Below are 27662 nucleotides of genomic sequence, written 5' to 3'. Positions count from 1 at the left end.
CGTTGCCAAGCCCGGGGCGATCCCCTCTTACTTCTCTCTTTGGATGCAGAAAAAGCATTCGACAGGCTCCATTGGGACTACCTAAAGGCCACCCTGGCCCACTTCGGGTTTGCAGGTCGAATACTCGACTCCATCTTAGCTCTGTACTCCTCACCCTCGGCTACGGTCTTTATTAATGGGTGTAACTCCTCTATATTTAATATTACTAATGGGACCCGTCAGGGATGCCCACTATCGCCCCTTATTTTTGTGCTAGCAGTGGAGCCACTGGCAGAGAGAATTAGGAAGTTAGACTCAATTGTAGGTCCAGAGATAGGAGGGATGCCACATAAAATTTGTCTCTTTGCGGATGACAGTTTAGTGTGTCTCAGTTAGCCTGAAACGTCCCTGCCTCATTTACACTCCCTTCTAGACTCCTATACAGCGGTATCTTATTACAAACTGAACGCTGCTAAGACTGAAGCCCTCCCCTTGAATATTCCGGATAGCACTCTTAGCCGTTTAAAAAATGACTATAAGTACGCGTGGCAACTTAGATCACTTAAATACCTGGGTGTTCATATATCCAGGGGGCGGGACTTAATAGGATGCAACTACGATCCACTATTCCGTGCATTTGAATTAGTAATTAAAGACTGGATGATGCAGGAGGTTTCCTGGGTCGGACGGGTGGCAGCTGCGAAAATGGTCCTCTTACCAAAGTTGATGTATCTCTTTCGTACCATCCCAAGGGCGTTCCCCAAAGATGCCTGTAACAGATTCAACCGTTTATTAACTAATTATATATGGGGGGGCTCTAAACCGAGGATAGCGAAATCCACATTAAGTGCGCCTAAAAGTGCAGGGGGTGTTGCATATCCAGACTTAGAGAAATACCATACCGCTTGCTTACTCACCCAAGCAAGAGATTGGTGCACTCAGGACAATAAGAAACCATGGGTATCCCTGGAAACGGATGCAATGCACCCCTTCACACTATCGGATTTGTTATGGTTACCCACTAATTTAGTTCCAGCTAGAGTTGCGGAATGCCCAGCAGTACACGCAACCCTGATGGCATGGAAGGAAGCAATTAGGTATCTCCCTCCTGGTACTTTGCCCTCCCCCCAATTGTCCCTCCTCACTATTGCTTTATTGATCCCTGATATGCAACTATCCCATTGGCGATTCCTAGGCCTGATCACGCTAAAAGATATCCTCCAGGATGGCTCACTGGCCCCCTTCTCCCTACTTCAAGACCAGTTTCAGGTTCCCAAACAAGATTTTCATAAATATCTACAAGTGCGGCATTGGCTTCAAAGTTGCTCACCGAGACAAATCCCACATACTGACCTCCCCAAAATAATGATGTCACTTCTAATACCCAGGGGCAACAGGGGAGGCATATCCCGGTGGTACCAGCACCTTGTGACCAAGTCACAACGTGGGGTCTTCCCCGCACAGACTAAATGGGAGAGAGACCTCCCTGCAGTCTTCACCGAAGATGTCTGGAAGGGTATCTTTGCTTCCTGCTTTAGAATTTCTAAATGTGTAAACCATTGTGAAATGTACTACAAATTGATTCATAGGGTATATCTAACACCAGACCGTCTGCATAAGATCTGGCCTGAGACTTCTGCTAGCTGTTGGAGAAATTGTGGGATGGTGGGAGATATACTACATATATTCTGGTTATGTCCGGCGATTCAGGCGCTCTGGAAAGAAGTGTTTTTACTAATTTCCCACATACTGGGAGAGGTCCTTTTGCCCGACCCCCTTTTGGCACTCTTCCATTATAATGAGAAGGTGATGTCGGGCGGTGATAGATATCTTCTAGGCCATATCCTTATAGCTTCTAAAGCCGCCATCGCCTCTAAATGGAAATCAGCGCTCATCCCCAGTATCTCAATGATAGAAAATAAAGTTCATCAACACTATATCTTTGAAACTGCCGAGGGCAGGTACTCACCTGAGAACACCTCTATATGTAAGAAATGGATCAAATGGTCCCGATATAGGGAGAGTTTAGGTCAGTTAGGCAATCCAAGCGCTTTAATAGATATTCCAGACCTCTCCGTGCTCTGTTCCCCGGCTCATACCGGGAATTAAGTAGCTAAATGATGTTCACCTCTTGTTTCCTTAAGGTGATATGATTCTACTGTTGTATAAAGATATCCCTGATATGTGTTTCCCTCCCCCTTGTATGTATCTGTTTTGTTTAGTATTTGTCCCCATACCCTCATCCAGATCTTGTTTACCAATCTAAAAATCTATGGATATGTAATCTGTATGATAACCCAATAAAAATTCAATATTAAAAAAAAAAGAAACATAGCTTAGGTTATTTCACTGATAGCCTGTAACTAACTCCCTGTTTAAAAAGCTGAACAGCCTATCTTATTAACCCCTGCAGCCTTGCTATATGGTGCTGCTGCTATGGGCATTTACTCCCCCTCACCCCCCCTGCAGCTGCGCTGCTTGTGAGGTAGCTTCTCCCCCCTACTGCTCCCCTCATGTACCTGCAGCGGACGGGAGCGGGTGCCGGGAGCCTAGCAGAAGCAGTGAGCCGGGAAGCGCTGTGTATAGCGCCGGGGAGCTGCGGTCCGGAAGAGCGGCCGGCGTCTCTGTGTGACGTGCGGCCGCTCCGAGCGATGTCCCCGTAGGCAACGGCAGTGTAGAGCGGCTGGCTCGGGCGGCCTCGTACAGCGGTGGCCGGGTAATCAGCGGCGGGAGCGGGCGCCTGTAATCAGCGGCAGAAGCGGGCGCCTGTAATCAGTGGCGGGAGCGGGCGCCTGTAAGCAGCGGCGGGTGTATGTAAGTAGCGGCGGGCCGGCGGTAAAGGAGCACTTTCCCCACACAGCGGGGCGGCAGCGTGAGCTGACCGCCCTGACCCCCCCCCAGCATACCTTGCTCGTCGTGCCGCATGTAGTGAGGGCTATGACGGAGCTTCTTCTGTAAGCTCCGTCCAGCCTTTCCAGCAGGTGTGAGCTGCGTGTGGCTGTGAGGGTGCTCTTTGTGAGGACCGACACGCCATGCGCTGCCTCCGTGCAGCGGCACTATCCTGGACCCATGTTTTTACAGAAACTGGGAAGGGATGTGCTAAGTGCAAAAGGAAAAAGTTAAAGGTAAAAATGAAAAATTAATAAAATATTCAACTAAGTGTGGGACCTCCACACAAGCCTTGTTAGTGCTGTGAGCACAGAAAAAACACTGAGGTACTCTGGGATATGGAGGGGTGGAGTGTTCTAAATTTAAATATTCAGTGCCCTGTTCTTGCTAAAGCCGTCCATATCCCAAGAGTACTCCAGTGACCCCTAGTTGATGAAAAATTGTCTAGATAATGGGTCACAATAGCGACGTCGGGTTCCCGTCAGGGCCACAATACCGCCGCCGGTATACTAGCGAGGTAGGTGATTCCCCACCAAGTCCGCAAGGGGCTTCGTTGCACTCGCGCCCCCCGTCGGCATTCTGCAACTCAGGTTTCCGATGTCGGGATCCTGACGTTCTGCATCCCGGGAGGCGGGATCTCATACAAGTCACCTTATCGGACAAAGCTGCCAATAACAGTCACATACAGTATGTAGATAAAGTTGTAATCTTGTGGGGAGTTTTCAGCATTACACAGCAGACCTCCTGTCATTAATCAGATATCGCAGCCAGGATCATTTCTACTCAGGGTTTAATGGTCTGGTAAAATTAAAATGAGCCATAGAAAGGCAATTTGGGCAAAAACATAATCTTTTCTAGACATATGTAAAATGCAACACATTTTCTGGCAGCGTAACGCAGCGAGCGGAGTGATTGGACTATGGGCCTAATTCAGACCTGATGGCAGGCTAGGATTTTTTCGCTGCGCTGCGATAGGTCAGAACTGCGCATGCATATGCAGCGCAATGCGCAGGCGCATCGCACGGGTACGAAGCGGATCGTTGCTGAGCGATGGATTTAACCAAGAATTCATTTGCACAGCCGATCGCAAGGAGATTGACAGGAAGAGGGCGTTTATGGGTGTCATCTGACCGTTTTCTGGGAGTGGTTGGAAAAACGCAGGCGTGTCCAAGCGTTTGCAGGGCGGGTGTCTGACGTCAATTCTGGGCCCGGACAGGCTGAAGTGATCGCAGCGGCTGAGTAAGTTCTGAGCTACTCAGAAACTGCACAAAACTTTTTTGTACCGCTCGGCTGCACATGCGATCGCACACTTGCAAAGGGGAAATACACTCCCCTATAGGCGGCGACTATCTGATCGCAGCACTGCAAAAAATAGCTAGCGAGCAAACAGGTCTGAATTACCCCCTATATGAAGTGATCTCCAGCTGAGTGTCACCACGGAATGCGGAGAGACACTGCACTTCAGAAGCAGGTGGTAGCGGCAGATCACAGCAAAGATGACTGGAGTGCTAGCCTGTACGAGGCACAGCCATCGCTAGCAGAATAACCTTTGTTTTACATTATCTTTAACTAAAGACAATGCACAGATACAAGAAACTCCGATACATGTTCGCATGGTCTGTGGTCTGTTAAAAACTCAAAAACACACTGTGACTGCAGAGAGGGGCAAATAGTTTGTGAAACACCGAAAAACACTGACTGACCTTATCAACTTCTACAATCAAGGAAACAATCCACAGTTTACAAGACCACGGATGCTGCTAAGGCGTGTCAGACTTTACGAACCTACAGTATCTTTCAAACGGCAACAGTGTGCTACTGAGTTTTAAGCAGGCAGTTTCAGGCAGAAATCGTATATTAGTTATCAGAAGCCATTCTATTAAATTAGATCCTAAAAAAATCATTTTTCTTGGACCTAATCCAAGCAAGGGAGAAAAAAAAAAACCATGAACAAAAAACTAAAATAGGAAGTAATACTAAAAATGTCAAATAGTGTAATGGTGTGTACACACGGTGAGATTTTTTCTTACGATTTTGACTATATAGTCAAAATTGTAAGAAAAGTTAGTGCGGTCCCGCGCGGTCATCATCGTAATCATAGATAGACTGTGCAGGCAAGACAATTTTGACTATCTCTATAGAAGAGATAGTCAAAATTGACACTTAGCCAAAATCGCACATAGGGGGTCATTCCGAGTTGATCGTAGCTGTGCTAAATTTAGCACAGCTATGATCTTCTTCCCTGACATGCGGGGGGACGCCCAGCACAGGGCTAGTCCGCCCCAAATGTCAGTCCGGCCCCCCCTCGCAGAAGTGCAAAGGCATCGCACAGCGGCGATGCCTTTGCACTTCAAGAGTAGCTCCCAACCAGCACAGCTTTAGCGTGCTGGCCGGGAGCTACTCGTCACTCCCCGGCCCGCAGCCGCCGCGGCCCACCCCCCAAATGGTTCGGCCAATCCTGTGCTGGCCGGACCGCGCCGCCGTCCGTGCCCCTCCCGCCCAGCGACCGCCTCTGCCTCAGAGGCGATCGCTAGGCAACGAGGGCTGGCAGCGAGCGATCGGATCGGAATGACCCCCTATGTGCTTGTGATGCCGACCTAGCCCCTGTCGCATAGTGATAATCCGGCCTAGCCCGATTCTCACCGTGTGTATGGGCCTTAACGGTCATTAGGATGTATCACACATAGAAACAACCTGACTTTGCAATCGCAGCATCAGTAATTGGAGAAGGAAATTGTGAGGACAGAGAAGTGCACTGAACATTCCTGAGCATCTATGGGAACTACAGGAAGGATAAAACAACGCTTTCATTTAACAATAAAATAAGTCATATACACAACGTTCAAAACTCTATTGTTGTACAATGCAGTTGTGATCTATGCTGCTAGATAAGAGGCAGGGTCCGATTTGGTACATAAATAAGGGGAAATTATTGTTATTCTCTCGTATAGATTTGGAATCTCTGTTCCTGCACACCTCCACTGTGTTCCTACAAGAGCCACGTACAGCAGTGAGTCTCGTCTTCATTCAATAAGCCTGACCCAGACCCTGAGTAATATAATCCAGTTAGTAACAACACATTTACCTAATGTTTTACATCACAGTGGAAAATAACACATTAGAGGATAAGAGGCCTATTTATCAAGATATTCTGCCCTTAAAAGCCGAGGTTTCCATATGTTTAGGACAGGGACGGATCTAGACTTTTCTTTAGGGGGGGGCGGTTTACTGTTTAATCTTGACTCCTCCCTCTACAGTCCCAATTCCTCCCATCTGCAATCCTAACTCCTCCTCTCTCAATTCCTGAAAACCTGAACTTTTTGAGTGAGACTGAGATAGAGCTTTGTGATTGTTCTATGTACATGTGACTGTGCTATGAGGTAATTGTATTTATTAGCCCTAGTACCCACACACCAGCAAGTGAGGGGCAAATGCTCTGCAACCCTTGCTCTCCTGGCTCCTCTGTGCTGCTGTGGTATAAGCTGCAGCACATCGTTCTGCCTCAGGCTCTCCCCAGAGAGCGCTCTTCTGCTCAAAAGTGGGCAGGGCTATGACTGTGTTAGGGGGGGCGGTCGCCCCCTTCGCCCCCCCCTAGATCTGGCCCTGGTTTAGGAGCAGCGTAAGTGTTGCATGTAAGGGGACAGCTATAGCGGGTGCAGAGAGTGGCACTGCTATGGGGGGCAGAGGCTCCTGGGGCCTCACTCAACTGCATCCAGATCATAAAAGTTGTCTACTAGGTTCCCACGTCTGCCTACACTCCTGGTTGCTGATATGTAATAAGATAGAAAGCAGGAGATTTCGGCGATATCACCTGCTTCTTTCCCGGAAGCCACCTGCCCTCGCAGCAGACACCCCCACAGTTTTCTAAGGGGATGATATTTAACGGGATCCGAGAAGTACAGCTTCTTCAGATGGCATTATCCGGTTACCTTCAATGAAGCAGCCCTGACGGAGAGGCATCATACTATCCCTCTCCAGTAGGCCGGAGCAGAGCCTGTTGTGCATTGCGTCTTCTCTGCATTGCACATCTGCAGCTGGACCGCCTCGCATACGTTGTAGCACAGCTACAGACTATGAAACCCGGGAAGTAAAGTGGTTGCATGAGTGCTTCTTTCTTACTGATCGCCAGGACAGGTGCCTATCGGAACCGGCGATTTAAACTGCTACATTACCCCGAAAAAGAATCCCTATTGCCATGATATGGATTCTTAGTTTGGGGGCTGGGTGCATTTTATAATAAATCTGCCCCTGACCGAGAGCGACTGCAGAACTGTCACATGGGCATAGGTATTTATTCTAAAAGAGACTTGTATGCAACAGAAAAGTCCCCAAGTACGGTGATCCGTGTAACATGTAAAATACGTATTTATTTTACACAGTACATTGAACATTGAAATGGTTTCGTCGCATTAAAAGTATCCGAGGACACCCGGTCTGCGCCAGCTGGGGGCGGGTGCAGAATTCAGGTGCTTTAGTAGAGGATAAGGAACACCCAAGACAGTAACTGCTATGGTTCAAATGTATAAGTGCTCTATGGAACGGACAATTTTGGCAACATCAACTACCGCTGCTGGCTGGGGTTGGGTTCGTGGGACTGGCGGTCTCTATCGATGCGGGGATCCCGCATGTTAGATGGCCGGCGGTGGGCGCAACGAAGCCCGGTGTGGTCTAGCTGTGCTCGCCGCGCTGCAGGATCAGTGGCTCATTGCGCTCGCCACAGGTTCTGTTCCCACTCTATTGGGTGACGTGGACACCCACGAGTGGGAACAGTCCCTGTTGGTCGCCATTCCAACCGGCGAGCTATTCAGCATTCGGGTTCCCGGCGCCGGTATCGTGTCACATAACCGCATCCAGCTGGCTGCAATGACTGTACTTACGGGAAGACTGCACAGAGACTGCTGTGCTCCTGGCCGCGCTGTGCTGTGTTCCTGGCCGCGGTGTGAAGTGCTGATGTCACACCGCGCTCCCTCCTGTCCTCCCGCCCGCGGCCTGCCAACCCACACACAGAACTTGAAGTGTTCTGTGGCTGACCGCTGACGGAGTTCCGCAGGATCAGACAGTGGCCACATAACAGTGGGAAGTTCCCACTGACATTACTGAGGTGAGGATGTGACCATCTGTCTCCTAAAAGCCGTGTCCCCCCCATCCATCTTTCTTACATTCATTCTGGTGTTTTGGGGAGAAACTGTTAATTAACCCATTCATTGCCATAAAATAATTGAAATAAAAAAAATTATTATTATAATAATTATATATATATATATATATATATATATATATACACACACACACATATCACATATATATATATATATATATATATATATACATACATACACACAGTATTTCAGAAATGCCATATAAACAGTGATAACCAGTCTATATGCACAATATTATATGATTTCCTTCCTTTCAAATGAAGGGGGTAACGTCGGCGTATCTAAATATATTTTGGGGTAAAAGGGAAAAAAGTTCCCTGACCCCTGGTTGAAGGCAAAGCTGTTCACAGGTATGCAACTAACCTTTAGTTGCGTGGGTCTAACACATTTCCAGGAGGAAAATAGGAAAGTTAACACTGCGCTACCACCTAAGGTCCCATCTCCCACTAGTCAGAATCCCAGGGATTCTCCTTGCAAATGGTTATCCCAGGGCCAATTCCGCAATACAGAACAGCCAAGTCCATTAAAGAAAAACAACTTTAAATGGTGGAGGAGGAGTGCAGCTTGTGATTGGTTCTCCAAACCCATTTTGGTTAAAACAATTTATAAACTGGTTATTCAGCTGTTAGCCAATGCAGATAGGCTAAATCTGCCTTCTCTTTGTTACAAAATGCACATTATTCAGCAGAATTTCCATAGTTTATGTGACTACCATGGTAACCACAGACATATAGCGCATGATGTAGTGAGCAGAGAAGCTTTGGATCACACCTCTGAGCTTTTTTTACTGGAACAATTTACCAGACATTCTCATCCCTTTTAATTTCACATATGATGCTGCAAGCTATAAGCCTGTATCTGCGCAGCAGACTGACTGCGTCTATAGCAGACAATGAGCCTGAGGCACTACGCCAGTTATTTTATATGATTTCACAATGTGTATGTCCAATACAAACGGAGGGAAGTGGCCAGCAATTATGTGCATACGAGCCCGGTCAGAGGCAAATTCTCTGCAAGTGGTTTATGCAGGTAGTGATGACTATTACTTATGACATATGACAATGCGGATGTACCTACAGATGTGTACAACACGGTGTATGGGCCTAATTCAAGGTTGATTGCAAAACAACAGTTTCACTAATGGACAAAACCATGTGCACTGTAGGTGGAGCAGATGTAACATGTGCAGAGAGAGTTAGATTTGGGTGGGGTGTGTTCAAACTGAAATCTACATTGCAGTATAAACATAAAGCAGCCAGTATTTGACCTGCACAGAAACAATATAACCCACCCAAATCTAACTCTCTCTGCACATGTTACATCTGCCCCACCTGCAGTGCAACATGGTTTTGCGCATTAGAGGAAACTGTGGTTTTGCAATCAACCTTGAATTAGGCCCTATGGGGGTAATTCAGAGTTCATCGCAGCAGCAAATTTGTTAGCAGTTGGGCAAAACCATGTGCACTGCCGGGGGGGAGGGGCGCATATGTAACATGTGCAGAGAGAGTTAGATTTGGGTGGGTTATTTTGTTTCTGTGCAGGGTAAATACTGGCTGCTTTATTTTTACACTGCAATTTAGATTTCAGTTTGAACATAACACACCCAAATCTAACTCTCTCTGCACATGTTACATCTGCCACACCTGCAGTGCACATGGGCCCTCATTCCGAGTTGTTCGCTCGCTAGCTGCTTTTAGCAGCATTGCACACGCTCGGCCACCGCCCTCTGGGAGTGTATCTTAGCTTTGCAGAATTGCGAACGAAAGATTAGTAGAATTGCGAATAGAAATTTCTTTGCAGTTTCTGAGTAGCTCGAGACTTACTCTGCCACTGCGATCAGTTCAGTCAGTTTTGTTCCTGGTTTGACGTTAAACAAACACACCCAGCGTTCGCCCATACACTCCCCCATTTCTTCAGACACTCCCGCGTTTTTCCCAGAAACGGCAGCGTTTTTTCGCACACACCCATAAAACAGCCAGTTTCCGCCCAGAAACACCCACTTCCTGACAATCACACTCCGATCACCAGAACGATGGAAAATCTTCGTTAGGCCATGAGTAAAATAACAAACTTTTGTGTACATTTACTTCGCGCAGATGCACTGCGAACATTGCGCATGCGCAGTTTGCGACTAATCGCTCCGATGCAAAGAAAAATAAAGAGCGAACAACTCAGAATGAGGGCCATGGTTTTGCCCAAGTGCTAACAAATTTGCTGCTACGATCAAGTCTGAATTGCCCCCTTTGTACGGATATATGCTGTTATTGCAAACACTTTCTTCAGTGTCATTTACATCCATTCTGAGAAAAACCTGGCACCAGTCTCTACATGTACACAAGGTTTAGCACTAAAAGATAAGAGAATATTTTGCTTTTTCTGTATATATGATCCAAAAACCCTGTATCGGATTATTATACACCAAATCCCTGCAGATCACTCACCTCTATGAGCCATGGCTTCAGCCTGTCGTCAATGATGATGTCATAACCGTAACACTCAAAGCAATGTTTGTCGTTATTCATCACTGGCTAAAGACAAGAGAGGCAGCGTGTTACGGAGTATACAGAGCAAACATCTGCACAAACAAAACTGTAAAAAGAAAACAAAAGTGGTCAATGCTACCTAGCTATTTATAAACTGAGCAATTATCAAAAGTAAATGCCCACATATATATATGGACATATCTGATGTATATTAAAAATAAATGTAAATAGAATAACCATTATGGACATCTAATATAAGAGAGATGATGCGTAGGAAGAACCGCATAAGCCCATATTCCCTGAATCAATTTGAAAAGTGAGAGGGACTAGGGGAGGAAGGGGGGGGGAGGGGGAGAATAGGAGAGGGAAGGGGAGATGGGATGAGGGAAAGATAGGGGAAAAGGAAGACGGAACGTGGCATGTCATTCTTGGATCATAATACTGAATTTAGCTCCAAAGCCTCGTTCAGACCCTGAGGATGGAGTGAGTTTAATTTAAAGGTCCAAAATATCTCCTGTTTACATAACTTACTATATCTGCCCCCACCTCTTTCAGTCTGTGTGATATGTTCAAGACCGAGTAACTATACCACAAGATTGGATACATCTGCATATTTAAAACTAAGGATCCTGTTGATATTGGCCCTCATTCTGAGTCGTTCGCTCGGTAATTTTCTTCGCATCGCAGCGTTTTTCTGCTTAGTACGCATGCGCAATGTTCGCACTGTGACTGCGCCAAGTAATTTTGCTATGAAGATAGTTTTTTTTACTCACGGCTTTTTCTTCGCTCCGGCGAACGTAATGTGATTGACAGGAAATGGGTGTTACTGGGCGGAAACAGGCCGTTTTATGGGAGTGTGGCTGAAAACGCTACCGTTTCCGGAAAAAACGCAGGAGTGGCCGGAGAAACGGAGGAGTGTCTGGGTGAACGCTGGGTGTGTTTGTGACGTCAAACCAGGAACGACAAGCACTGAACTGATCGCAGAAGCCGAGTAAGTCTGAAGCTACTCTGAAACTGCTAAGTAGTTTGTAATCGCAATATTGCGAATACATCGTTCGCAATTTTAAGATGCTAAGATTCACTCCCAGTAGGCGGCGGCTTAGCGTGAGCAACTCTGCTAAAATCGCCTTGCGAGCGAACAACTCGGAATGAGGGCCCTTGTGACCGGTCACAGGGACATTATTAATACCAAGAGGTGTGCACATTTACATCAAAATGTCGGTGGTCAGAGACTGGCTATAGAGGCTCTATATATTTTTATGGTTCATATCTGTGAGAGTTTTCTCTTTTATATATATGTTGAAGAATATTAAAACGTATGTAATTTATTTCAAGGAAACACCTGTTTTTTAGATTCTTTATTAGCGCTGTTTTTATGTTCTACACGTTGTATTTGCAGTATATGAGAGATTGACTGTCTCTCACCCTAACAGCAGCTCAGAGAACCAGCACAATCATAGCGCCAGAACTTGTATCAAGCAATTGATACAAATATATATATATCATTATATTATTACACTGCAAAGGATATCAGCAGATTTATTGAGTTGTCGGCCACCTTTTAACACATTTGGTAGCTCTAGACCTTGGATAACCCACCAGAGACCTCATATTACACCCTCTATCATACACCTCCCCCGACAATAACCTCTCCACCTTACTGCGCATTTAGGGCTGATACAGACTGCAGTGTACGCCCATTTGTGGTCTTGAGGGATTAACACTACATATGTTCCGGAATGGAGCTGACACAATACAGGCGACGCAGTGTGGTAAGCATTTCAGACGCATCTCCGCTTGCAACTGAAGTGGCGTAACTGGGCTGTAACGCGGCGTGACCACGGAACAGCAGGCAATGGATAAATAGGTCTGAAACCAGGCATATCTATTGCACCTGGTATACATAGGGCTGTTGCAAGTGAGCAGTGATAATGACCCTTGCCCACAAGATGCGTTAAACTCCGCGGGTGAATAGGTGCATTTATTTCCATGCACGTAACATGGGTGCAAAGAGAGACCAGCACTCAGCTCTCCAGCTGGACCTCAGAGTATCAGCTGCACTGAATATATTTCATTTCAAACATCTGTACAATTAGGTTTCAAGATGAGCAAAGGGTTTATAGGAAGAGAGGTAATATATCCACAGATAACAGTCTCTGTGCGAGTCTCATAAACCTATCCTGAACCAACCTTCAAAGCCTCATGGCCCTCACCACCAGATTCTCGTGTAATGACTGCAATGTGATCCCTGATATTACTCTTCCGAGACTATAAACCACATCACAAGCAGCTGTGACTCAGTCCAGCACCGCGTCCATCCAGCAGCGGGAGCGATAAGTGCTGACATCCAGTTTATTCGCTCACCTGTAACGCGTTAAGGAATATTTTCAACGATCTGTCATTGACCTCTACCTGGCCAGGCGTCTCAGCAGAGAGGACACCGCTAGGAGCTCCAGAGGCTCACCGAGACAAATACAGGGACTTTATAATAAGCAGACTTCAGATTCATAGACTGTACCAGACACTTCCACTCCTGAATGCTGCCAACTTTTTGTTTTAAAACATAAGTCTGCCAGACAGGGATTGTGGTTAACAGACTACACTAAGAAATTAAACTTTTGGGGTTTCTGACCAATAAAGGCTCCTGGGGACTTGGGAAAGTTTTACTTTCCATCCGCAACTTGGGAATGGTTGTTTAACCCTCAACACTCAGAATCATGGTTTGCCTGGCAGGATAAATAAATCTAGATGCTCAGTCTTAGGGCTTAAAAATGTAGTAGAGTTAAAACGTTGCACTGCATTAGTGAAGGTGAACCAAATGAGACTGCAAAAATGGGGAAATGAAAAATTTCACCTACAATATTTTCCTGCCCCTTCCCCCTCTCCAGTGTAGTTAATGCAACCGCACGGTGGAGAATAGTTGATCAGCTCCCATAATCCTCTGGGCTCACTGCCTGCAGAAGGTCACAAGGCAATGGTTCTGCACAGGATGGTCACCTGTGAGCTGATTGACTGAGCTGGCTTGGAGGGTGGGGCTTTAAACTGTGCAAATAAGCCCTACGTGTCTTGCGATTGCAGGTGTCATTTGACAATCCAAAAATAGGTTATGCCAGACTCAGTGAGACAGGACAGTGGAGTTAGGCGGAGTATTGAGAACAGGAACTATTTTATACAAGCAGATAAAAGATATATACGTATATGGTTTATTTTTTGTTTATTTCTATTTTTTTTGTAGTTCAAATTTTGTAAATGCCCTCATTGCACAGCTTATCAATTATTTCAATATTATGTTTGTGGAGCCAGAGCCGCCAGGAGATCTATCGGGCCCCGGAATTAGGGGGTGTGGCCACAGCCAACTGTGAATCCCGGGGGCCCTCTTTACATGCTGGGGCCACTAGCTGAAGGGGGCGTGGTCACACTGTCTTTGAGGCAGCCAGCTCAGTCCTGGGCCTGGGTACTTTGTACCCGCTTCCCCGCCCTCTCTGCGCCCCATTGTACAGATACATAGCACATGACACTCTATAAGCTCCTCCCATTCATATCACAGGTGGTCCACCCCAAAGTAAACTACATATAATAATATACATGTATTTATCATATTATTATAGATTCTAGATAGCTAAAATCTAGATGATGTCCCAAAGCGGATATGCAGACAGCTATACTCTATGCCAGTGGTTTCCAAACTAGGTTCTCAAGCCACCGTAACATTCCAGGTTTTAAGGATATCCATGCTTAATCACAAATCTAACAGACCAAGGTACTATTTAAGCCACCTGTGCTCAGATGGATATCCTTAAACCCTGTACTGTCAGGGTGCCTTGAGCATCGAGTTTGGGAACCTCTGCTCTATGCAGCTATACAGAAACCTTATCTAACATTGCTATCAGTAGATAGATGTTGATGATAGCATGATCTTATAGAGCAACGACATTTTATTTTAGGTTTAATGGTCCTTTAAATGATGAATGTAGCGAGTCCCGGAGCTGGCCCTATTTCATTATACGCAGGCAAAGACAATGATCAATTTCTAATGATTCAGAACTTTAGTAACTCTGTGGGTTTTCCTCCCCTAATAGACATATTCTTATGGTCTAGAACCTCTGAATCCAGCTGATTTGAGGGCTTGCAGTTAGGCGCCTCCACTCCGAGAAAACACATGTACTTAGGTTACAGGAAACCACATTAGGACGTGGGCAGCTAAACTTGTTCAATAGCTTGTAATTATATTTTACACGCTGTTTACCATTAGCCACATCAACCATAGGCAATGATCTTGTGGCCTCAGACCCCACAACGCTCCCTAGTGGGACCGCAAACTGCAGGAGCTGCCTCACTGGCGCCACCTGCTGACAGCTGCGTGGTAGATCACTTATACTGTTTAATGCAGTTATGCATTTTAGATGCATGAAAGATGAAAATGGCAAAATTATTTTTATGGTACAATTTACACATTTGTATTAGAGATTTAATTATTTTTTGCGCATGTAATAAACAAGTGACTTTTGCTAGTTGCTAAAATCCTTGCGATCTTCCCTATGCACCCCGTTCCCTCGTACCGTTCACCATCTTCTCATTCTGTAACAAGCACACTTATTTCTGTCATTGGGGTTGGAACTAAAAATTAGGATGGATCTCTTCTGTCTGTAGGGTGTTTTGTTGTCTCCATCAACACCACCACAATAAAATACCTAGATATATTAGTAACGGATATTTATAAAAGCACCAACATACTTTGTGGTGCAGTATAATGCCTCATACTGTAAATACAATTATTTAACATTTTTTTATTTGATCCCTGACAATTCTATAAAAAAAAAAAAAAAAAAACTTGTCTTGGAAGAAACTCTCCATAGAATTATATGGAGCCCAGGTCAGCTCCTGTTTTTTCTCCCATCCTGGCATGTAACTGGCCCAACACCTGCTAGCCCTAATTTGACACTTGAGTTTTCTTATATGTTAATGGCACAGATACTGTAGATCTGCAGCGGATTTGGCAGGTTGTGGGGTTCCCAGAGGTGTTACGGCACCTTACTAGTAGCCAAAACTTGGGTGAAGTTTCTTTAGAGTGACTGAACTATAAAGGTTACAGTAAGCTATATATTACCCTTAACCTAGTATTCATACATTTACAAGGGTGCGAGCAGGAATAAGCGCTAACTGCTGCCTCGGGGGACTTCCCACAGTTAGATTGCGGCTCTCTAATTGAATAGCTCCGGGCACTTTACTCCAGAGAGAAGAGAACATGGATCCGGTCTGAAGATCGACAGTCACTAGGTCAACATGTTTTCAAGGTCGGCAGGATTTCTAAGTCGACGTGTTCTAGGTCGACTGGTCAAAAGGTCGACATGAGGTTTTCACATTTTTTTCTTTTTTTTATACTTTTTCATACATAACGATCCACATGGACTACGATTGGAATGGTAAGTAACCTGTGCCGAGCGAAGCGAGGCACCTTGCCCGCGCGAGCCATGCGAGGGGACGCGGTGCACTAATTTGGCTTCCCGGTCACTGTACAGAGAAAACGACATCCAAAAAACATGAAACACTCATGTCGACCTTTTGACCTGTCGACCTAGAACAAGTCGACCTTCAAACCCTGTCAACCTAGTGACTGTCGACCTATGGTGGTCGACACAAACATTGTCGACCTAGACACTGTCGATGCAATGATCCACACCAAGAGAACCAGCATGTGATTGAATTTGCCCCACAAAATAACATATTTATATATTTTTAAATAAGTACAGCGTGCTATAACATTGAAAACCTATTATTAAATTAGACTGGGACTGAAACATAGTAAGGTGAAAAAGTTGTAAATAATTAAAATAGGATTTTAATACCTACCGGTCAATCCTTTTCTCTTAGTCCGTAGAGGATGCTGGGGACTCCAAAAGGACCATGGGGTATAGACGTGATCCGCAGGAGACATGGGCACTTCAAGACTTTAAATGGGTGTGAACTGGGTCCTCCCTCTATGCCCCTCCTCCAGACTCCAGTTATAGGAACTGTGCCCAGGGAGACGGACATTTCGAGGAAAAGGATTTTCGTTAAACTAAGGGTGAGATACATACCAGCTCACACCACAACACACCGTACAACATGGCTTTTTAAGAAAATACCAGTTAACAGCATGAACCATAAACAGCAACAGGCTGAACATAACCGAAACACAACCTTTGTGTAACAAAAGCAATAACTATCAACAAGTACTGCAGATAGAATCCGCACTGGTACGGGCGCCCAGCATCCTCTACAGACTAAGAGAAAAGGATTTACCGGTAGGTATTAAAATCCTATTTTCTCATTCGTCCTAGAGGATGCTGGGGACTCCAAAAGGACCATGGGGTTTATAACAAAGCTCCAGATCGGGCGGGAGAGTGCGGACGACTCTGCAGCACCGATTGAGCAAACATGAGGTCCTCATCAGCCAGGGTATCAAACTTGTAGAACTTAGCAAAAGTGTTTGAACCCGACCAAGTAGCTGCTCGGCAAAGTTGAACCGCCGAGACTCCTCAGGCAGCCGCCCAAGAAGAGCCCACCTTTCTGGTAGAATGGGCCTTCACCGACTTCGGTAACGGCAATCCAGCCGTAGAATGAGCATGCCGAATCGTTTGTCCTGTATGCTCTGTTGGGAGCATACAGGACAAACAGAGCCTCTGTTTTCCTAATCTGAGCCGTTCTGGCGACATAAATTTTCAAAGCTCTGACTACATCGAGAGACCTCGAATCAGCTAAGGCTTCAGTAGCCACAGGCACCACAATAGGTTGGTTCATGTGAAACAAAGAAACCACCTTTGGCAGAAAGTGTTGCCGAGTTCTCAATTCCGCTCTATCCACATGGAAGATCAAATAGGGGCTCTTGTGAGACAAAGCCGCCAACTCAGACACCCCCTTGCGGACGCCAAGGCCAAAAGCATGACCACTTTCCAAGTGAGAAATTTTAACTCAACCTTTCGTAAAGGTTCAAACCAGTGTGACATAAGAAACTGCAACACCACATTAAGGTCCCATGGTGCCACTGGGGGCACAAATGGAGGTTGGATGTGCAGCACTCCTTTCACGAAAGTCTGAACCTCTGGAAGGACGGACAATTCTTTTTGAAAGAAAATTGATAAGGCCGAAATCTGCACTTTAATGGAGCATAACTTAGGCCTGCATCCACACCTGCTTGCAAAAAATGGAGAAATCGCCCCAGCTGAAATTCTTCCGTAGGAGTCTTCTTGGATTCACACCAAGACACACATTTTCTCCAAATACGGTGATAATGCTTCGCCGTTACTTCCTTTCTAGCTTTAAGTAGAGTGGGGATGACTTCACCGGGAATACCCTTTCGAGCTAGGATTTGGCGTTCAACCGCCACGCCGTCAAACGCAACCGCAGTAAGTCTTGGAACACGCACGGCCCTTGCTGCAACAGGTCCTCTCTTAGAGGAAGAGGCCAGGGATCTCCTATGAGTAATTCCTGAAGATCCGGATAACAGGCCCTCGTGGCCAATCTGGAACAATGAGTATCGCCTGAACCCTTGTTCTTCTTATGATCCTTATCACCTTTGGGATGAGTGGAAGTGGAGGGAACACATATACCGACTGAAACACCCACGGTGTCACCAGGGCGTCCACTGCACTGGCTTGAGAGTCCCTCGACCTGGAACAATATCTCTGAAGCTTCTTGTTGAGGCGAGACGCCATCATGTCTATTTGAGGAATTCCCCAATGATTTGTCACTTCTGCAAAGACTTCTTGATGAAGACCCCACTCTCCTGGATGGGGATCGTGTCTGCTGAGGAAGTCTGCTTCCCAGTTGTCCACGCCCGGAATGAAAATCGCTGACAGAGCTTTTGCATGTTTTTCCGCCCAGCTGAGAACTTTTGTGGCCTCCGCCATCGCCACTCTGCTCTTTGTTCCACCCTGGCGGTTTATGTACGCCACCGCCGTTATGTTGTCCGACTGAATCAGGACGGGCAGACCGCGAAGATGTTCCGCTTGTAGAAGGCCGTTGTAGGTGGCTCTTAATTCCAGACTGTTTATGAGCAGACAAGCTTCCTGGCTTGACCATTTTCCCTGGAAATTATCCCCCTGTGTGACTGCTCCCCAGCCTCGGAGTCTTGCATCCGTGGTCACCAGGACCCAATCCTGGATCCCGAACCTGCGTCCCTCTAGGAGGTGAGAACTTTGGAGCCACCACAGAGAGATACTCTGGTCCTGGAAGATAGGCTTATTTTCCGGTGCATGTGCAGGTGAGACCCGGACCACTTGTCCAACAGGTCCCACTGAAACACCCTGGCATGGAACCTGCCAAACGGAATGGCTTCGTAGGCTGCCACCATCTTCCCCAACACCCGAGTGCATTGATGAATCAACACTCTTGCCGGTTTCAGAATCTCCTTGACCATGTTCTGGATTTCCATAGCTTTTTCCCCTGGGAGAAACACTCTCTGCAGTTCCGTGTCCAGGATCATGCCCAAGAATGACAGCCGTGTTGTCGGAACCAACTGTGACTTTGGCAAATTTAGGATCCAACCATGTTGTTGCAGGACTGTCAGGGAGAGCGCAACGTTTCTTAATAACTGCTCCTTTGATCTCACCTTTATCAGGAGATCGTCCAAGTACGGGATAATTGTGACACCCTGCTTGTGCAGGAGCACCATCATTTCCGCCATTACTTTGGTGAAAATCCTCGGAGCCGTGGAAAGACCAAACGGCAACGTCTGAAATTGGTAATGACAATCCTGAACAGCAAACCTCAGGTAAGCTGGATGTGGAGGATATACTGGGACATGTAAGTAGGCATCCCCCCCTTCTAGACTGGAGATCACTGCTCGGAGAGATTCCATCTTGAATTTGAATCTTTTCAGATATAAATTGAGGGATTTTAAGTTCAGAATCGGTCTGACCGAGCCATCCGGCTTCGGGACCACGAACAGGCTTGAATAAAAGCCTTCTCCCCGTTGCGACTGGGGGACCGTGACAATAACTTGTTGCAAACACAGCTTTTGTATCGCAGCGCATACTACTTCCCTTTCCGGAAGAGAAGCTGGTAAGGCCGATTTGAAAAATCGGTGAGGGGGCACGTCTTGAAACTCCAGTTTGTACCCTTGGACCACTATTTCTAGCACCCAAGGATCTAGGGCCGAACAAGCCCAGACTTGACTGAAGAGCTGAAGACGTGCCCCCACCGGTGCGGACTCCAGCAGCGGAGCCCCAGCGTAATGCTGCGGACTTGGCAGGGGCCGGGGAGGACTTCTGCTCTTGGGAGCTTGCCACAGCCGGCGACTTTTTTCCCCTTCCCCTACCTCTAGCAGCAAGGAAGGAGGACCCTCGTCCTTTTTTTAATTTATTAGACCGAAAGGACTGCATCTGATAAAGAGGCATTTTCTTTTGTTGTGCAGGGACATACGGTAGAAAAGAGGACTTACCCGTGGTAGCTGTAGATACCAGGTCCGCGAGGCCCTCACCAAACAAAACACCACCTTTATACGGCAGAGACTCCATAGCCTTCTTAGAGTCAGCATCACCATTCCATTGATGAGTCCACAATGCTCTCCTAGCCGAGATTGCCATGGCATTAGCCCTTGATCCCAAGAGGCCAATATCTCTCGCAGCCTCCCTTAGATAGACTGCAGTGTCCCTGATATGACCCAGTGTCAAGAGAACGCTATCCCTATCCAGGGTGTCCAATTCAGATGATAAGTTATCTGCCCACTTTTCAATCTCACTACTCACCCATGCCGATGCCGCGGCAGGTCTGAGCAGCGTACCCGTAGTGACATAAATAGATTTCAAAGTAGTTTCCTGCTTACGATCCACAGGATCCTTTAGTGCCGCCGTGTCAGGGGCTGGAAGCGCCACCCTCTTGGACAGCCGTGCTAGAGCCTTGTCCACATTGGGGGTTGACTCCCACTTTTCCCTATCCTCAGAGGGGAACGGGTATGCCATAATAATCCTCTTGGGAATCAGCAACCTTTTGTCAGGAATTTCCCAAGCCTTTTCAAAAAGAGTGTTAAGTTCATGAGAGGGAGGAAACGTTACCACAGGTTTCTTTCCTTTAAACATACAGACTCTTGTCTCAGGAACAGCAGGGTTCTCCGTGATATGTAACACGTCTTTTATTGCCACAATCATGTACTGAATGCTCTTAGCCAGTTTAGGATTCAACCTGGCATCACTATAGTCGACACTGGAATCCGAATCCGTGTTGGTATCTGTGTCTGCTATTTGGGTAAACAACCGTTTCTGTGACCCTGAGGGAGTCTGCGGATTGTCTCCATGTTTGGTTCTGAGCCTCAGATTTATCCAATCTCTTATTTAGTAAAGCCACATTTGCATTCAAGACACTCCACATATTTACCCAATCAGCAGTCGGCGGTGCCGACAGAGTCACTCCCCCACTCTGTTCTGTCCCCACTCCAGCCTCCTCCTGGGAAGAGCATTCAGCCTCAAACATGTCGACACACCCGTACCGACACCCAGTATCACACTGGGCTATAGGGGACAGATCCACAATAAGGCCTATTAGAGAAACACAGAGGGAGTTTGCCAGCTCACACCCAGCGCCTATCCCGGTCTGAAAGTATATATAATGCCCCAGACCTGTCAGCGCTTTTTATAAATAATAATTCAACACCAAATCTGCTGTGCCCCCACCCCTGTTTAGCACCCTGTTACTTGTGACAGAAGTGTAGGAGGCCAGGACCAGCGTCTCTGCAGCTCACTGTGAAGAGAAAATGGCGCTGATTAGAGCTGGGAGGACCAAGCCCCTCCCCCTTAATGGCGCGCTTATGTCCCGCTATTTTTTTATACTGGCGGGGGTCCGTATACAGTGCCTATGCACTGTATATCACTTTTGCCAGGCTGAAATTGAGGTATTATTGCTGCCCAGGGTGCCCCCCCTGCGCACTGCACCCATGTAGTGCCGCTTGTGTGAGGGAGCAATGGCATGCAGCGCGACCGCTGTGCGGTACCTCTGAGACTGAAGTTTTCTGCCGTCTTTACTGAAGTCTTCTGTACTTCGGTTACTCACCCGGCTTCTTTCTTCTGGCTCTGTGAGGGGGGGACGGCGCGGTTCCGGGAACGAGCAGCTAGGCTGTACCAAGTGACCAGACCCTCTGGAGCTAATGGTGTCCAGTAGCCTAAGAAGCAGAGCCTTTAACTCACAGAAGTAGGTCTGCTTCTCTCCCCTCAGTCCCACGAAGCAGGGAGCCTGTTGCCAGCAGGTCTCCCTGAAAATAATAAACTTAAATAAAGTATTTTCCAGAGAAACTCAGGAGAGCTCCCCTGTTGTGCGTCCAGTCTCTATGGGCACAGAATCTAACTGAGGTCTGGAGGAGGGGCATAGAGGGAGGAGCCAGTTCACACCCATTTAAAGTCTTGAAGTGCCCATGTCTCCTGCGGATCCCGTCTATACCCCATGGTCCTTTTGGAGTCCCCAGCATCCTCTAGGACGTATGAGAAAATAAGAATTTACTTACCGATAATTCTATTTCTCGTAGTCCGTAGTGGATGCTGGGGACTCCGTAAGGACCATGGGGAATAGCGGCTCCGCAGGAGACTGGGCACATCTAAAGAAAGCTTTAGGACTATCTGGTGTGCACTGGCTCCTCCCCCTATGACCCTCCTCCAAGCCTCAGTTAGGATACTGTGCCCGGACGAGCGTACACAATAAGGAAGGATTTTGAATCCCGGGTAAGACTCATACCAGCCACACCAATCACACTGTACAACTTGTGATCTGAACCCAGTTAACAGCATGATAACAGGGGAGCCTCTAGAAAAGATGGCTCACTACAGCAATAACCCGATTTTTTGGTAACAATAACTATGTACCAGTATTGCAGACAATCCGCACTTGGGATGGGCGCCCAGCATCCACTACGGACTACGAGAAATAGAATTATCGGTAAGTAAATTCTTATTTTCTCTAACGTCCTAAGTGGATGCTGGGGACTCCGTAAGGACCATGGGGATTATACCAAAGCTCCCAAATGGGCGGGAGAGTGCGGATGACTCTGCAGCACCAATTGAGAAAACTCCAGGTCCTCCTCAGCCAGGGTATCAATTTTGTAGAATTTTACAAACGTATTTGCTCCTGACCAAGTAGCTGCTCGGCAAAGTTGTAAAGCCGAGACCCCTCGGGCAGCCGCCCAAGATGAGCCCACCTTCCTTGTGGAGTGGGCATTTACAGATTTTTGGCTGTGGCAGGCATGCCACAGAATGTGCAAGCTGAATTGTACTACAAATCCAACGAGCAATAGTCTGCTTAGAAGCAGGAGCACCCAGCTTGTTGGGTGCATACAGGATAAACAGCGAGTCAGATTTTCTGACTCCAGCCGTCCTGGAAACATATATTTTCAGGGCCCTGACAACGTCTAGCAACTTGGAGTCCTCCAAGTCCCTAGTAGCCGCAGGCACCACAATAGGTTGGTTCAGGTGAAACGCTGAAACCACCTTAGGGAGAAACTGAGGACGAGTCCTCAATTCCGCCCTGTCCGAATGGAAAATCAGATAAGGGCTTTTACAGGATAAAGCCGCCAATTCTGACACGCGCCTGGCCCAGGCCAGGGCCAACAGCATGACCACTTTCCATGTGAGATATTTTAACTCCACAGATTTAAGTGGTTCAAACCAATGTGACTTTTGGAACCCAAAAAACTACATTGAGATCCCAAAGTGCCACTGGAGGCACAAAAGGAGGCTGTATATGCAGTACCCCTTTTACAAACGTCTGAACTTCAGGGACTGAAGCTAGTTCTTTTTGGAAGAAAATTGACAGGGACGAAATTTGAACCTTAATGGACCCCAATTTCAGGCCCATAGACACTCCTGTTTGCAGGAAATGTAGGAATCGACCCAGTTGAATTTCCTCCGTCGGGCCTTACTGGCCTCGCACCACGCAACATATTTTCGCCAAATGCAGTGATAATGTTTTGCGGTTACATCCTTCCTGGCTTTGATCAGGATAGGGATGACTTCATCCGGAATGCCTTTTTTCCTTCAGGATCCGTGTTCAACCGCCATGCCGTCAAACGCAGCCGCGGTAAGTCTTGGAACAGACAGGGTCCTTGTTGGAGCAGGTCCCTTCTTAGAGGTAGAGGCCACGGATCCTCCGTGAGCATCTCTTGAAGTTCCGGTTACCAAGTCCTTCTTGGCCAATCCGGAGCCACGATTATAGTGCTTACTCCTCTCCATCTTATCAATCTCAGTACCTTGGGTATGAGAGGCAGAGGAGGGAACACATACACTGACTGGTACACCCACGGTGTTACCAGAGCGTCTACAGCTATTGCCTGAGGGTCCCTTGACCTGGCGCAATACCTGTCGAGTTTTTCCCAACGGTTTATAATCATGTGGAAGACTTCTGGGTGAAGTCCCCACTCTCCCGGGTGGAGGTCGTGCTGAGGAAGTCTGCTTCCCAGTTGTCCACTCCCGGAATGAATACTGCTGACAGTGCTATCACATGATTTTCCGCCCAGCGAAGAATCCTTGCAGCTTCTGCCATTGCCCTCCTGCTTCTTGTGCCACCCTGTCTGTTTACGTGGGTGACTGCCGTGATGTTGTCCGACTGGATCAACACCGGCTGACCTTGAAGCAGAGGTCTTGCTAAGCTTAGAGCATTGTAAATGGCCCTTAGCTTCAGGATATTTATGTGAAGTGATGTCTCCAGGCTTGACCATAAGCCCTGGATATTCCTTCCCTGTGTGACTGCTCCCCAGCCTCGCAGGCTGGCATCCGTGGTCACCAGGACCCAGTCCTGAATGCCGAATCTGCGGCCCTCAAGAAGATGAGCACTCTGCAACCACCACAGGAGGGACACCCTTGTCCTTGGTGACAGGGTTATCCGCTGATGCATCTGAAGATGCGACCCGGACCATTTGTCCAGCAGGTCCCACTGGAAAGTTCTTGCGTGGAATCTGCCGAATGGGATTGCTTCGTAGGAAGCCACCATTTTACCCAGAACCCTTGTGCATTGATGCACTGAGACTTGGCTCGGTTTTAGGAGGTTCCTGACTAGCTCGGATAACTCCCTGTCTTTCCCCTCCGGGAGAAACACCTTTTTCTGGACTGTGTCCAGGATCATCCCTAGGAACCGAAGACAAGTCGTCGGAACCAGCTGCGATTTTGGAATATTGAGAATCCAATCGTGCTGCCGCAACACTACCTGAGATAGTGCTACACCGACCTCCAACTGTTCCCTGGATCTTACCCTTATCAGGGAATCGTCCAAGTAAGGGATAACTAAAATTCCCTTCCTTCGAAGGAATATCATCATTTCGGCCATTACCTTGGTAAAGACCCGGGGTGCCGTGGACCATCCATACGGCAGCATCTGAACTGATAGTGACAGTTCTGTACCATAAACCTGAGGTACCCTTGGTGAGAAGGGTAAATTTTGACATGAAGGTAAGCATCCTTGATGTCCCGAGACATCATGTAGTCCCCTTCTTCCAGGTTCGCAATCACTGCTCTGAGTGACTCAATCTTAAATTTGAACCTCTGTATGTAAGTGTTCAAAGATTTTAGATTTAGAATCGGTCTCACCGAGCCGTCCGGCTTCGGTACCACAACAGTGTGGAATAATACCCCGTTCCCTGTTGCAGGAGGGGTACCTTGATTATCACCTGCTGGGAATACAGCTTGTGAATGGCTTCCAAAACTGTCTCCCTGTCAGAAGGAGACATCGGTAAAGCCGACTTTAGGAAAACGGCGAGGGGGAGACGTCTCGAATTCTAATTTGTACCCCTGAGATATCACCTGAAGGATCCAGGGGTCTACTTGCGAGTGAGCCCACTGCGCGCTGAAATTCATTGAGACGGGCCCCCCACCGTGCCTGATTCTGCTTGTAAAGCCCCAGCGTCATACTGAGGGCTTGGCAGAGGCGGGAGAGGGTTTCTGTTCCTGGGAACTGGCTGATTTCTGCAGCCTTTTTCCTCTCCCTCTGTCACGGGGCAGAAATGAGGAACATTTTGCCCGCTTGTCCACGAAAAGACTGCGCCTGATAATACGGCGTCTTCTCATGTTGAGAGGCGACCTGGGGTACAAATGTGGATTTCCCAGCTGTTGCCGTGGCCACCAGGTCTGAAAGACCGACCCCAAATAACTCCTCCCCTTATTAAGGCAATACTTCCAAATGCCGTTTGGAATACGCATCACCTGACCACTGACGTGTCCATAACCCTCTACTGGTAGAAATGGACAACGCACTTAGACTTGATGCCAGTCGGCAAATATTCCGCTGTGCATCACGCATATATAGAAATGCATCTTTTAAATGCTCTATAGGCAAAAATATACTGTCCCTATCTAGGGTATCAATATTTTCAGTCAGGGAATCCAACCACGCCAACCCAGCACTGCACATCCAGGCTGAGGCGATTGCTGGTCGCAGTATAACACCAGTATGTGTGTAAATACATTTTAGGATACCCTCCTGCTTTCTATCAGCAGGATCCTTAAGGGCGGCCATCTCAGGAGAGGGTAGAGCCCTTACAAGCGTGTGAGCGCTTTATCCACCCTAGGGGGTGTTTCCCAACGCACCCTAACCTCTGGCGGGAAAGGATATAATGCCAATAACATTTTAGAAATTATCAGTTGTTATCGGGGGAAAACCACGCATCATCACACACCTCATTTAATTTCTCAGATTCAGGAAAACTACAGGTAGTTTTTCCTCACCGAACATAATACCCCTTTTTGGTGGTACTCGTATTATCAGAAATGTGTAAAACATTTTTCATTGCCTCAATCATGTAACGTGTGGCCCTACTGGAAGTCACATTTGTCTCTTCACCGTCGACACTGGAGTCAGTATCCGTGTCGGCGTCTATATCTGCCATCTGAGGTAACGGGCGCTTTAGAGCCCCTGACGGCCTATGAGACGTCTGGACAGGCACAAGCTGAGTAGCCGGCTGTCTCATGTCAACCACTGTCTTTTATACAGAGCTGACACTGTCACGTAATTCCTTCCAACAGTTCATCCACTCAGGTGTCGACCCCCTAGGGGGTGACATCACTATTACAGGCAATCTGCTCCGTCTCCACATCATTTTTCTCCTCATACATGTCGACACAAACGTACCGACATACAGCACACACACAGGGAATGCTCTGATAGAGAACAGGACCCCACTAGCCCTTTGGGGAGACAGAGGGAGAGTTTGCCAGCACACACCAAAGCGCTATATATATATATACAGGGATAACCTTATATAAGTGTTTTTCCCCTTATAGCTGCTGTATTGTTAATACTGTGCCTAATTAGTGCCCCCCTCTCTTTTTTAACCCTTTCTGTAGTGTAGTGACTGCAGGGGAGAGCCAGGGGAGCTTCCCTCCAACTGAGCTGTGAGGGAAAATGGCGCCAGTGTGCTGAGGAGATAGGCTCCGCCCCTTTTTCGCGGACTTTTCTCCTGCTTTTTTATGGATTCTGGCAGGGGTTAAAATTCATCCATATAGCCCTGGGGGCTATATGTGATGTATTTTCGCCAGCCAAGGTGTTTTTATTGCTGCTCAGGGTGCCCCCCCCTAGCGCCCTGCACCCTCAGTGACCGAAGTGTGAAGTGTGCTGAGGAGCAATGGCGCACAGCTGCAGTGCTGTGCGCTACCTTGGTGAAGACAGGATGTCTTCTGCCGCCGATTTTCCGGACCTCTTCTGTCTTCTGGCTCTGTAAGGGGGCCGGCGGCGCGGCTCTGGGACCCATCCATGGCTGGGCCTGTGATCGTCCCTCTGGAGCTAATGTCCAGTAGCCTAAGAAGCCCAATCCACTCTGCACGCAGGTGAGTTCGCTTCTTCTCCCCTTAGTCCCTCGATGCAGTGAGCCTGTTGCCAGCAGGTCTCACTGAAAATAAAAAACCTAAACTAAAACTTTCACTAAGAAGCTCAGGAGAGCCCCTAGTGTGCACCCTTCTCGTTCGGGCACAGAGATCTAACTGAGGCTTGGAGGAGGGTCATAGGGGGAGGAGCCAGTGCACACCAGATAGTCCTAAAGCTTTCTTTAGATGTGCCCAGTCTCCTGCGGAGCCGCTATTCCCCATGGTCCTTACGGAGTCCCCAGCATCCACTTAGGACGTTAGAGAAATTAGATTTACTGTAAAATGTTGGAATTGTAATGAAAGGGAGTATAGAGAAGTAGAGAGAGAGGAGTATAAAGGTATAC

At 47.4% G+C, this 27662-nt stretch overlaps 1 protein-coding gene across 4 annotated transcripts in view; it reads right to left on the bottom strand.

Annotated features, from left to right (window-relative positions):
- The window catches only part of TTLL1 (TTL family tubulin polyglutamylase complex subunit L1), a 115518-nt gene that overhangs the window by 23726 nt on the left and 64130 nt on the right, over positions 1–27662 (bottom strand). For all 4 annotated transcript variants that reach the window (XM_063928933.1, XM_063928932.1, XM_063928930.1 and 1 more), the window contains one exon: positions 10469–10555. In XM_063928933.1, the coding sequence (XP_063785003.1) occupies positions 10469–10555 (87 nt within the window). The remainder of the gene's footprint in view (positions 1–10468; positions 10556–27662) is intronic.

Source organism: Pseudophryne corroboree, chromosome 6 (genome assembly GCF_028390025.1).
Source record: "Pseudophryne corroboree isolate aPseCor3 chromosome 6, aPseCor3.hap2, whole genome shotgun sequence".
NCBI classification, from domain to species: domain Eukaryota; kingdom Metazoa; phylum Chordata; class Amphibia; order Anura; family Myobatrachidae; genus Pseudophryne; species Pseudophryne corroboree.
Note: the sequence above shows the minus strand (reverse complement) of the source record. Positions and strands in the feature narration are given on the sequence as shown.